The following is a 13355-nucleotide window of genomic DNA, read 5'->3' as shown; positions in this document are numbered from 1 at the left end:
TTGGTGCTGTTAGAGGAAATCCAGAGAAGGAAAAAAAAAGAGGCTGAATATTTCAATGATTGGAGGAAGAGGTTGTAACGGAGCTGATCCGTCCCAAGGACAAAAACAGCCTTAAATCTGACATTTTGAGGTGCAGCAGCACAATCAGACTGTTGAATCAACAGCATCTTACGTTGTCATTATGTCAAATTTGAAACATTGCAAGAAGCTGATATTCAGATGTGATTATGCCAAGTACAGGCAGGGAATTCAGTGTCATTCAATACAGAACCAAAGAAAACACTTCAACTAAAGGAAATACTGGAGTCAGTGCATGAGTCTGTGCAGTTAAAATGCTGGAGTTATTATTAACTCTGCCAAAGAGGTTCTGTCCCTTTGTTGGTCGTCTGTTTGTGTTTGTAAGCAAGAATGCACAAAACACATTAAAGGATTACAATGTCACTTTGTGGAAGGATATGATTTGTGTCAGGAAAGACCTCATTCAATTTTGGTGCAGATCTGGATCAGGGGGCAAATCAAGGATTTTACTTTCTTTAACTCTGGAAGACAAGGTGTTTCTCAACATTTTCATGGATCCTAATGTACAAACTGAGCCACATTTAGGAAAGTGATATAAGTGTGTTGAATTTGGTGCAGCTTGATTGAATTTAAAGGGACTGTTGAGCCTTGGTGGAGGTATTTATTCTCCTGCATGACATTCTAGTTATACTGTTGTGTTCCATGTGTTCCTGCATCTGCAAAATTACATAAAAATGTATTTCAGTTGAAGAAATGTAAATATCTAGAATGAAATACAGAATACTTCATGATTCCACCATGGCCAAACAAACATATATTTCTGTCTGGATCTTATAGAAAAATGTACATTCATGATACTCACAAGTATGTCCAAAAAAAATTTATTAATATTAATGAAAGTGACTAAAATAAGTTCATGGGTCCTTCACCGGCCTGTTTCACTTTCCTCCACTGAGTTTAGTGCAAATTGAATTTTTGTCGAATCCTGCTGACAAATGAGCAAACACACAAACCAGCAAACAGACAAGGCTGCAAACATCACCTCCTCAGCAGTATGAGCATTATTTACAGCAGAGTATTGGATTTGTGTAAAATATATTGCGATAACAGGGTCAATCTAGTTTGTCAGTGAGTTTCTCTATCTGAACCAAAACTGGTTTGAAGTGTTATTTATAGAATCCACATTACTTTCTGACACTTGCGTTACATGCAACTATTTATCGTCAAACTGGTTTTTTAAGCCACTCAGATGTTTTATCTGCCCATTTTTGTCTCAAGCCAATATTGCGTTCTTTACAGTTTAGCCCAAATCATGTTTTTTCAATGACAAAATGAGATATTACAAAACAAGTCATACGTTTTGAGGTCAGGGGTCAAATTGGGAATAAGGAGTTGAGATTTCACATGCAAACACGGCCACTCATTCAGCGGTGAAGTGGGTGACTGCTGGGAGATAAACATCACTGCAGTGACTGACATTACCATGTGTCAGATAAGAGACTTTCAAGTGTCTTTAGAGAACTAAATAACTGCCATTGATGTTTTAGCATCTCAATGGCCACCTTAACTCTCCGAGCTGTCATTGTTTTTATTTAAGACTCGGACCTTTTGCCGCCGGTATCAGTTAAGTTTCCCCATTGAAGAGGAAATCAAGGAGAAACCAACATTTAAATGAGGGATAAGAGGTTCCATCGTGTCAAGAGCTAAAAGGAGCTGTTTTTTTGTCTTGCAGCACTGTATTGCCTTTTCAATGAATGACCTCAGGGGGGAAAACAAAGTAATAGTGACCTCTCTCACTTTGTGCAGCCAATGAATATTTAAAAAAAAGACATACTTCTGCATAATTGATAACTCTCCCTTTTAATTTTTTTTTTCGTTTGGTAAAATTTAAGAGACACTTATTTGCTCTTATCATTAGTGGTAAAAGTTCTAATGGACTTGTGATTAAATATTTGTCTCATTATCTTCCCTAAGATGACCTTTTAAAATAAATGCATATTTTGTTTTTTGAGTGCATTCCACTTCACCTCATCCAGTTTTATAATGTTTGGTTAGAACAAAGGTTCACACACTTTGGGAGACAGAAAAAGGTCAAATCATATGAGGTTGTTTTAGGTCGAAGCTTGTTTTTTTTGTTTCACTTTTCCATCTGTAACTCTGCTAAACAGTCATTTGTTGTTGACTGTATCAAAATAAAACGTTTTTTTATTTGTTTGTTTTATTGATTATTGGAAGTGAAGTACTGCTGTTATTACAATCAATTCATTTCTTAGCCTATCTTTCAAAATGATCCTTTACACACTTATACACATCTAGATCACGGTTTTAATCATTTTCACAAGACAAAATTCAGTGAGCGGAGTCAGCTTCGTCGATGTCAGTTGTCTGATATCAGTGTGTATGAACTTACAGTGGATTGACGAATCTTTGTGTGGGGTTCTTGAGGCAGCAGCGATTCCCAAATTGAATTACATGCACATTTCTCAGCCACAAAGGGGAGCCATCACTAATTAAAACCATGTGATTGATGACACTGACGCTCCATGCCAGCGCAGGATAAATCACTCTCACAGTCACTTTGCTGCATTGGTTCCTGTGTCCACACCACAAGCTACTGTAAGTTCAACACTTTCTCAGCTCAGAGGAATAAACAACTGGAGGGACACGGCTTGTTTTTCAAATGTTTTGTTGTGCATTATGTCTTTAAGTCTGTAGCTTCTTATATGTGAAACAATCAGAGGAAGGCCAACACTGTTGTATGAATCTCTGTGTAATGTATATGAATTTGTCCCTGTATGAGCAGAGAGTACATGCTCTTGATTATGTTAAGGCGAGGGAAACTTTGACCTGTTAAAAGGGAAGCTGTCAACCTATCCATCCAGGGACAGCACTTTGTGAGTAATCGCAGTCTAATGGCTTTTGCACTGAATCAGTGTATTATACACACAAACCTATATGCACCTACACACACTCCTGCAGCTTCTGATCCTTCAAACCAGTCATTTTTATTTCCCGATCAGTTTTGTTTTGGCCTTTATAGAAAATCCATAACAGATTCAGCACAGGTTTGTGTTTTTTGACACAAACAGAGCTAAAGTGATTTGTCTTTACAAAATTAAATACAATATAATATCAAATGTGTTGCATTTTAGAAAATAAATATGGTAGATAAGTGATTAAAGTACAAATATTCAATGAGTATTCTTTAGCTGTATGTCAAGCAATTAAGTTTGAAATCTTGTTTATTGTTCAACTTTTAATTTTTTTTAATTTTCCAAAGAAGATATTTAAAATAAAATAGTAAGAAAATATTAGTCAGACCACCATAATGCTTGAATAGAGCATTTCCATACTAGTTCCACAGTTACATAATATATTTCAAATGTAAGTCTGACAGAAAACAGAGACCTGGCAAAAATAATGAGATGAAAATGTAACTACAGCTGTTTCTGTTAGAATTGGAAAAAAATCCTTCTAAATATGACCACACGTCTGCTGCCACATGGCAGTCAGAAAGTGGACCCCCTCTATAGGTGGACTATTACAGGGGTTTTGAAACTGCTGTCTTTGGCCAGGAACAATTTTGCACTCTTAAGCTGCATACAAGTCAGATCCTGTCAGTGGGTTAGTTTTGTTCAAAGGACCAATTAGTGGGTCCTACCTTAGCCTGCAGCTAAAAGGCCTAATGGTGGGGGCATCCACCTGAGAGGTGCAGAGCTCTCCCCACTGGGCTTTAATTTGAGAGAGGGGTGGGTGGCAGCTTCTGAGGCTTTTACCATTACACAGGACTTCATTGTGGCTGCTGACCGTTTGATCTTAAAATAATTTACTTAATGATCTCACCACGGGAGCAATTGGTGCTGCTCGATTAGTCTGCAAGGTCTAATGGACATGGGAAAGAAAAAGGAGGAGGAGGAGAGGGAGAAGGAGAAGGGGGTGGCAAAGTGGGGACTAAATGAATCTGCTGTGTAACCTTGGGGAGGTACATCTTTAGCACAAATTCAGAGGTGAAATTCTGACAGTACGACAGACATTTGGGGGATGTGACAATATGAGTATAAACAGTAGGTCAATACACTAAAGCAACACGGAAATGAATGGATAATTAAGTTGTGTATTTGATGCTTTAGCTTATAAAAATAAAAAGCAACAATCTACAAAATCACAGTTTCCATTTGTGTTTACTTAGATATAATGGTCACTGTATATATTGATAAGGTACAAGTTTTAATTCAAATTCTGAATGAATTAAACCCTAAACATTTATTTTTTGTATCCAACATACTATTTAAAATATTAACTTTTTATGTTAACATGGCTGTCTGTTTAATTGTAATGAATAAGTCATATTAATAAATATATAAATATAACATATTTCAGTATATTACACCAGTTAGTGAAACACTTGAAATACTTTGTCCCTTCCTATTGAAATATTATCTAACACAACTAACTATGAGGGTATAGAAGCCTAAACCAGATTGGCTTCAGGGATTCACTGTAAAGAGCAGAGTTGAAAAGGTCACTCCACTTTCAGCAAACTCTCTCACACAGCTACACGACTGTAAGCACTTCCTGACCGCTGCACCTAGGTAACAAGTCGGAGATTGGGGTGGGGGGTCTAATGCAGCCATTAGAAGACAAGACAGTGGCTGTTATAGGTGAGTTGGTAACAGTAATCCCTCTGGCAAGGCTGGAGAAGCGGAACAGGGAGGCTGGGTGATTAATACAGATCACTGTTATTAAATCATGCAAGAAGGTTGTTACTGCACATGAAGTTGTCTGTGACATGTCATGACAAAATACGGCTCGCTGCATAGCAGGAAGAACACAAATAAATGTCTGAATGGAAACATTTTTCTTCTATTCGCAAAGATACAACATAATTAGTGTCATCACATTTAATGACAAACTGTAGCTGGTTCTCATGTCAGCATTTAAACCTTATTCAGAAAAAATGTCTGATTAAAATCATAAATGAGAGCAGCTTGTGCCTTTGGAGATTGGCTATCTGTTTTCTTTTCCTTACACATTCCTAAACTTAAGACACATATGAAGGAAATTTGGCACATCTGAAAGAAGCAAAGTGTCATTTTCATTCATTCACATGATTATGAATCTGAAATTGGAGTAAACCACTTTTTCCCCTTTTTCATTTTTCAAAATCTATGAATCAATAACTTCAAAAGCATTATCTCCCAAAGCTTTGATTAAAAATATAAGTGTGTGTTAAATAATTTGTGGTGGCTGCAAAGAGAACAAACACTCGAGCTGTGAGTGAGGGGCATTCACTTTGCTCTTTGCATTTTATGCTGAGACTTTTATTGGGACATGAGCAAAGGTCGACCTCTTCACTTTAAAGTGGGCATTAACCACCCGGTCAACAGTGCCATAATTAACAGCCAATATAAGCTTTTATTTTGTACATTCATTTGTATGTATCCATAAGAATAGTGATTTTTATGAATTCTTTTTTAATTTGAATTTAAAGTGACAATATTTAAATAAACCACACAGTGTGTATCGTGATATTAATCCACATTGTTACTGTACCTCTGCTGGAAAAACACACACATGGATGTTTGTATAATAGCTCTCCAACTGTAAGGCCTCGGATGAATTTTAAACATTTATTGACCCACCCCCCCACCACTGAATGGCAGTAATCCTTGTGCCGTACTCTGCCAGAGACCACGAGGTGTGCATATTAAAAGTTTTTACTGAGGCTCCACAACACCTGTGATCTCTTACCATTGAGCCTTGCACCACGAGAACATAAATCACAGCTTGTGAGTGGAATATCTCACGGCGCGCCAGCATTCCCCAGCTCGTGCTGGGATTAGGAAATCAAAAGGGCACGCGCTCTGCAACTGCTCCACAAGGCCCCAAGGAAGCCAGCGTGTTGAGAAACAGCCAAGGAGGCTCACTCAGCTCTGTCATTTATAATGGTGCCGGACTGACAGAAGCCCGTGGGACATTACCGCTACAAACCCCAAACCACTGACTGCATGTGCCATCCAAACAAGTACAAATTATGGTCTAAACGAAGCGGAAGAGCTACTGCAAATTGCAGGAAGCGTTCTCCAGTGTCTTCATTATCCTGTTAGTTTTTAGATAAATGTATTTTCAGCAACATGTGGCTATGATCATCACTCCATAGGAGCAGTTAATCTTCCCACAGGGACAAGCAGAATTTCCCCGTTTTACTTCACATCATATGTGACAAAAATAATTTAAGAGGATATGTTTGCTCGTCATATATGAAAATATATAATCATATCTCAGTGTGTGTGTGTGAATAATGTTGCATGGAGGACATTTGTGATTTGCCCTCCATTATGCAGTTCCCTATGAAGGGAAACTGTACTGTGAGAAATCCAAGTATTTGATATGCAAAAATGCTCTCTATGTATCCTTGCCTTGTGTTAGTCAAAACATTGATGAGATTAATTTGCATTTATGGAGTGAAAGATTACACAAGTACACTATATGAGGAATAAAGGGCCCAGCTCAGGTTAAGGCTGATTGACAGCTGCATTGTCTGGCGGGGCTTCACTTCATTTTGAGGAGCCCACAGTGACCTCAGGCATTATGGCCGTGGGGGCAGTGCCAGTCTCTCAGGATGCTGATTAAGTGGGATCAACCAGTCACCCTCAGAGACACAAGTGGCCTGGCCGTCCTCAGGGGAGTCCTACCTACAAGCGGCCAGCTTCCTTCACAACACACTCACACCGCCACACCACACAAGCTGCACATTAGACACAAAAAGTGTTATGTGCCTTTTCATGATGCAGAATTTAATCCATTTACACATAAGAGCTACACCAAAAATGCTTCTCACAGATTGGATTTTATTTGGCTATTTTCATCCAAGGCTTAAACCTAGGCCTAATTCCTGCCATATGCTCCAGTTGGCTACGTATGTGTGTGTGAACTAACCAAACAATGGGGATTGTACTACAATTGTAGGGTAATGGGTGCCCTTAAAGCCTTTGTTTCCCTGCAGAGGAACACTTAAAACAAGCCTTTCATGATAAGCGGCCGGCTGTTGTGCTGCGGCCTCCACAGTCCCACAGGACAACATATCCATCACCAGATGCCCTCGGGTGTGGGCTAACAAATTTGTTCACTCTGGTGCTTACATAACACCCCAAGAGCTTTAGCACTATCTGGTAGGATTTTTTTGTTTGTGTGTGATCTGCCCACATGAGATCTCACCGTCAGGTTGAGCACTCAGCAGTCCAATGATTTTTTTTTTTACATTTCATTACAGGGGCGTTAATTCACTATACAGTACTAAAAATTCTCCACATGCAGGCTATTATTTGCCACCAACACATGGAAACTAGTTTATTGTGTCCTTGTATTTCCGGAGACAGGTGGAGCAATGACTTGTGACGGGATGACTGACAAGATATTATTATTTAGTCAATGTGATCAATTATTATACGGACGGGAGGTCACCAAACAACAGACGCACCCAGCGTGCTGCACCCGACATGTCTGTGTTTTTAAATGTGGCTTACAAATTGATTTTAGGACCTTTTTCAACCAGATGGTCCTCACAGACAGGCCTATAAAGATAATAATAATGAAAATAATAATAATAAAAAGTATTAAACCAAAAAGATCATATAATTTTATCTATCTATCTACATGAAAATAAATATATTTGATTTGACCAACTGTCTCAAAGTGTCCTCTGTTTTTCCAAGTCCCTCAGACCTCGGCCTCCATGAGGATCTGCCAAAAGAGACAAGCCAGTGCCCTCTACAGGCCGCAGCTGATGGTGACGCATGAACCACAGCAGAAACTCTCATACACCATGATTCTCTCTGTTGTTGTATTAAGTCAATGTTTGATGGATTTTCATCATCAGGGAATAAAAGAGTAAAGTATAAAATAAGAAGATCATGTCAGGCTGTTGAATGTTGTTCACTCTGAGATGAATGTGTGTCTCTTAAAATATAATATTACTTTAAAATGCATATATTTTATTTGCAAAAATAATAATGACCCACATTGAGAGTATTACCCAAGCTTAACTGAGCCCTGTGGAGGGCGTTCCTGTGGTGTGGACCTTCTGACATCCAGGGGTCAGATGTTATATGGACAATGCAGGGTACTGTTGGCATCCACTATATACTATACTATACTATACTATAATATATTATATGTGGTATAGAACTTCAATTTGCCTTATTTTCAGGGTTTTATTACATCTACTGAACAAATCAAGGATAAACAAATAGCTTCATTGTTTTGGCTGATAATTGTAAATCAATGTGATTTGGTAAATAGACGGACTAACTTCAATTCTTTAATACCACATCCAAAAAAATATAGCAGGACCCCTTCCAGACCCATTCAGTGGCTTTTCAGTGAACCCCCCCCCCCGAAACACAACATTTGTTCCAAATATGAACTAGTAAAAAGAAAATAACTGGTCTGCCCCTACATTGAGTCACTGCTCTGATATTTCTGGTTATTAACTTTTATATAAATCCACTGATCCCACTTCTCCTATAATTAGAAATAAAAGCCAATGTCTGTTTATATAAGAGCTTTTGGGAAAAACCTAAACTGTGATGTACTGATGTTTATACACAGTTGAGGTTCTCGTACAACAGAGACAACTTATCTCTGAAAGAAAAGTGCACATCATTAAACAAACATAACTGATTTCAAGTCTCAGATAATACATTTGCTCGCTCACCGCCGCTTGTTGGATTGACTGGGCCGTCGTGATGGAGTGTTGCTTTGTGATTCGGTTTGGGAATCAATACGGCATCATCAACACAGCTCTGTTGACACTGCCAGTCATTGATGAGCTGCTACATATTACAAATGTACAGCGTATAGTGATGCCTGAAGGCCAAGGTAAAGCAACATATACAATACAGCACAGACCATTATCTATTCTAATGTGTTATAGAGTATTATTAGTAGAATCCGAGAAAATATCAGTTTTAATACCGATGACAATGGCTGCAAGTGATCAATGAACTTGAATGTTCGCAGTCAGACTGCAGCACATTCGTTGTCATGGCAGACTGCACAACAAGCAGCGGATGGAGATGATAGGAGGGCCAGCTCAGCAGTGTAACAAGCCTTGGCAGTAAAATGGTTGAGGTGGCGGGTATAGTGCCAGGTTTGAACAGCAGTGTTTGCTCAGGAATAGTTTGGGGTTGCTTGGTAGGGCACAATTACAGCAGTCTGTCTTACACGCTTTGTGATGTTGAAGCTGCTGGATCGGAGGCAGGCAATGCACTGACAGGAAGTAAAATAGAAAAATGTATTTGTTTCTTTTTTTCAAACTATTATGAAAACAATAAAAAGCATATTCTTAACAATTCTCCATCCGTATTGTGATGATAGTTGTCTCATACCATTCGAGGCCATGGTGGTCTCCTTGGCCACGACTCCTGTTCTCGACCATGTTAACACCTGTACAGATTTTCAGAGTAAAATAAGCGTGTGGATTACATCAGGAGCCATTTTCATCTTAACTGCTTGAATGCATTGCTTCCAACTTGTTATTAACACCATAGCAACAGGCAGGCAATCTCCTCCCTGTAGGTGGTCCTGTCATTGCATGTGATGAGGTCCAAAACATACAGCCACCTGCAAATGCATGTTTGTCTCATTCTCATGTCCTCTGTTTCTTGACTTGAAATAAATAAATATCAAAGAGATAGACAGATAGGAAAGGATAAAACTCATGCTGCAGGAAGAAATGCAGTTATTGTACAAATATCTATCTATCAGTGCTTAAGGATAATAATAATAAAATGTTAAAAGATAAAACACCTTGCTTTAAGTCTGCAGAGTTATATCAGGATATCAGTCAGTTAGCTACATTTCTAAACTGCTTCAAAAGTACCGTCTTGTTATTTACACTAAGCAGTCAGACCCCTCTGAAATGAGGGGCAGTAAAGGGTCTTGTAAATGGCAGTTGCTGGGTACGGTGCTGTGCTGCTAAGACAACAGACAAACTAGTCACATTTTACTAGTCTATGGTTCCAACACATATGGGCCACACTGGGGGAAACACATATGCATCTGTTTAAACCTGAAATGTTTGAATTTTAAAAACTAAGAGGGGAAACATTTTTGCATCATGTATCTTTTCATTTTGACTATTTTAATGTTACTTCAATTGAGTTCCATCAGTGAGACTTGTATGTAGCCTATACCAAAGCAATTCAAGTTTACAACACATCCCAAACATTTCTTAGAGGACTCAGCCTACCTGATTACACCTTATTCACAATAGGTTATCTTCTATTCTTTACACATTCTAATTCTGCTGTTTTTGTATATTGTAGGTTACTAAATTTCTGTTCCTGGCTGGAGCGACTCTAACAAAACCCAATTTCCCCCCAGGAATAAATCAAGTATTTCTGATTCTGATTGAGTTATACTAATTAACTTTCAATCACAAAGCAGAAATGAAGTAAATTAAAGCACAACAGGACAGGGTACAGCTAAAGACCACTTTTAAAACCCCATATGGAAATGTAAATTTTTTGTTGATTTTACCTCAAGCAAAGGCCCATAATCCTCATTCTGGATATCCTCCTGCTCTAAAATAAGGTAGAATAGTAGATACAGTAAAATAATATCGAGGTAAATGAGCTGTTATATAAAGCTTAATGGTTTAAACTGTGAAAATAATCCTAGAATAAAGTTTTTTCAAACTTTTCATTGACTGGCAGTGATTGACGGTTTCGGCTGTTGCTTGGCAACGGGACGCGGAACCGCCCCTGTCACTGTGCAGCTCGAGCTCTCAGCAAACCCACGAACACAGGTTTCACTTTTCACACACGATGTTCACTCTGTAGAGGAAATCACCCACTTGTGACTCTCTCCCTCTTCCCTTCTCGTCTTGTCGGAGGAAGCGACGGTGTCATGGTCGCACAGGAATCATGTCCGACGACGAGAGCGCGCCCAGTTTCCTCGAAGACGTCAGGGTGAAGTTTGTGGAGGAGAAAGTTTGTGTTGTCCTGCGGCTGCAGCGTCACACATGGCAGAAGACAGCTGTCAACGAAGACTTTCAGACTCTGCTCGCACACTTCTTCGAAAAGGAGCCTGTTATATTTTTCTCCTCGGCGAAAAAAGGTGGCCTGGTTGCTTCTAAAGAGGTATGGCTCCAAAATCACCTACATGATCAAGCTAGCTCGCTACTGACGAGTAAGCTAGCTTTTGGAGATGTATGTTTGATGGTTGGTAAGTGACATGTTCCTGTGTGTCGTACGATTTCAAATCCAGGCCCTGTCTGATGGCCAGAACAAGAAGATCTATTTCCTGAAGAAGAGATGTGACCCTGTCAGCTGTGAGAACTACAGGGAGCTCCTGCTGTTCGGCCTCCTGTCTCCATTTCCACTTCTGCAGCTGTCAACCATAGTCGAGCAGGTGACTATTACACCCTCCATCACACATCTACCTCATATTATAGACATTTTACTGTATGTGCAGGAAGTGGAGATCTTCCCAAATCCATTTTCCCTTCCCGATACTGGTTCCCATACATTTTGCGTATTTGCCACAACCAAGTACCTATAAAACCAAATCAAATATACCTAGTTTAAATTTGTCTTGGACCAGAGTGCTAGAGCAGCTGCAGAACAGAAGATAGTACAACAAACAGCAAAAAACAGCACACAAGGACATATCATGTAAGACCAGGAATATTAATGCAGAATAAAAGTGAGTTGAATATTGCACCTGCTCTAAAAACACTTTAAAATGATAAAACTCTAAAGGTATATTACCTATCTGATACTGGTGCATTAAAAAAACAACAACAATGTTTGCATTTTAAGCAATCATTCTGGCATCAGTTTGATTTTGCATCAGGAATTTCCAATGCTGGTATCAGTATCGAAACATTTTATCTGTAAGTTGTGTTTGTTTATAGTTTGCTTTTTTGAAGGTTTCAAATTATTTTCTTTGCAAGGTATGCGTCCCTCTGCTGTCAAACAAAAATAACCATCAGAAGTGGCCAAAGGTGATGTCTGAAGATATCATTCGACATGTGGAGAGCATGTGCAGCACGATATCAGTTGTACGAGGACAGGTCTTAGGGAAAACCGTCCTCCCTGTCCCAACCGCAAAAGACTGGATGGAAGATTCAAACAGAACCATCAAAATGTAAGAAAAAAACATATTTAGATTTTCTTTAATATGCTGTGATCTTAGTTGATAGATATAGTATTAACCAACACTGCAAACATGAATTTTTACACTCAGGTTTACCTATGACCGGGCAGTGGCCCACACCTTAGAGACCCATGTCATCAACTGGAGCAATCTAATCCAGAAAATTTTAAAGGAGGATTCATCAGATCTACTCAGGACAGGCAGTAATCCAGGGCCCAGTGCAGAGCTGAAGTTTTGGGCATCCAGGGAGAGCAATGTACAGAATATCTATCATCAGGTATCATCTCTCTTTTCCTGATAATCTTCAATAAAGTTATTGTGTAATTTATCATTCTCCTTGTTAAAGTGTTTGGATCTTTTACTTGTAGCTTCAGAGCCCCATTGTTCAAAAGATGGCAAAGGTGTTAGAGATGATGGACAGCAGCTATCATCCAGCAATCAACATTCTAGTTGGAAATGTATCTGATGGTAAGAATAGCTGATTTCTTCCCAAAGTGAAAGTGTAGTTTGCAGCTTGTCATATTTCTGATGAACAGCATAATGTGATTACCAGAACTCATTAAGAGTGTCAGTTTGATTTCCTTATTCAAAAGCTCTACGAGAAGCACAGGACATTAACCTCTATATCCAGCCACTACATGCACATCTCTCTCAGCTGGAAAAGGAAGGATTTCCTCACCTGAAAAAATCCATCCCTGCACTGTTTCACACACTTTTTCTGATCTGGACCAACTGCCAGTCTTATCGAAGGCCGAAACGCATTGTGGTGTTGCTGCAGGAACTCTGCAATCTACTTATTGAACTGGTAAGAATCCTCATTTGATACTACGCATTCACCATAACATTGACATCAGTTGAGGGTTGTGAATGTGAACAAATTCAAATTGCTATATGTTTTCACCCTGTAGGCGTCCACATACCTCTCAGCAGATCTGCTACTCAGAGAGGACCCATTGGAAAGCCTGCAGATGGTAAAGAGAGTAATATTAGTCTTCAGGTGTTTCAGAGACAGTTACCAGACCCAGAGGGAGAGGTTGACCAACCATGTCAAACATGCACCCTGGGATTTCCCATCTGCCATGATTTTTGCACGTTTCAACCAGTTCCTTGATCGTATGCTACAGCTGGAGGTGGGGATGAGGCTTTTTCTATTCAGGTGTCACAGCAAGGCTGAA

At 39.2% G+C, this 13355-nt stretch overlaps 1 protein-coding gene and 1 long non-coding RNA gene across 3 annotated transcripts in view; one reads left to right on the top strand and one right to left on the bottom strand.

Moving 5' to 3' along the window:
- Positions 1 to 8414: 8414 nt before the first annotated feature.
- LOC138413489 (uncharacterized) lies at positions 8415 to 10696 on the bottom strand. The gene is made up of 4 exons (XR_011245848.1): positions 10561 to 10696; positions 9565 to 9642; positions 9408 to 9465; positions 8415 to 9288 (listed from the first exon to the last, which is right to left on the bottom strand). It is a non-coding gene; the product is annotated as an uncharacterized lncRNA (long non-coding RNA).
- A 94-nt stretch (positions 10697 to 10790) lies between these two features.
- The window catches only part of si:dkey-233k19.3 (dynein axonemal heavy chain 11), a 58964-nt gene continuing 56399 nt past the window's right edge, over positions 10791 to 13355 (top strand). For both annotated transcript variants that reach the window (XM_069536979.1, XM_069536978.1), the window contains exons 1-7: positions 10791 to 11162; positions 11290 to 11433; positions 11978 to 12171; positions 12271 to 12457; positions 12549 to 12648; positions 12774 to 12985; positions 13089 to 13310. In XM_069536979.1, coding sequence (XP_069393080.1) covers positions 10947 to 11162; positions 11290 to 11433; positions 11978 to 12171; positions 12271 to 12457; positions 12549 to 12648; positions 12774 to 12985; positions 13089 to 13310 — 1275 coding nt within the window. In that variant the 5' untranslated portion in view covers positions 10791 to 10946. The remainder of the gene's footprint in view (positions 11163 to 11289; positions 11434 to 11977; positions 12172 to 12270; positions 12458 to 12548; positions 12649 to 12773; positions 12986 to 13088; positions 13311 to 13355) is intronic.

Source organism: Paralichthys olivaceus, chromosome 13, assembly GCF_024713975.1.
Source record: "Paralichthys olivaceus isolate ysfri-2021 chromosome 13, ASM2471397v2, whole genome shotgun sequence".
NCBI classification, from domain to species: Eukaryota; Metazoa; Chordata; class Actinopteri; order Pleuronectiformes; family Paralichthyidae; genus Paralichthys; species Paralichthys olivaceus.
This window is presented reverse-complemented; position numbering and strand designations above follow the sequence as displayed.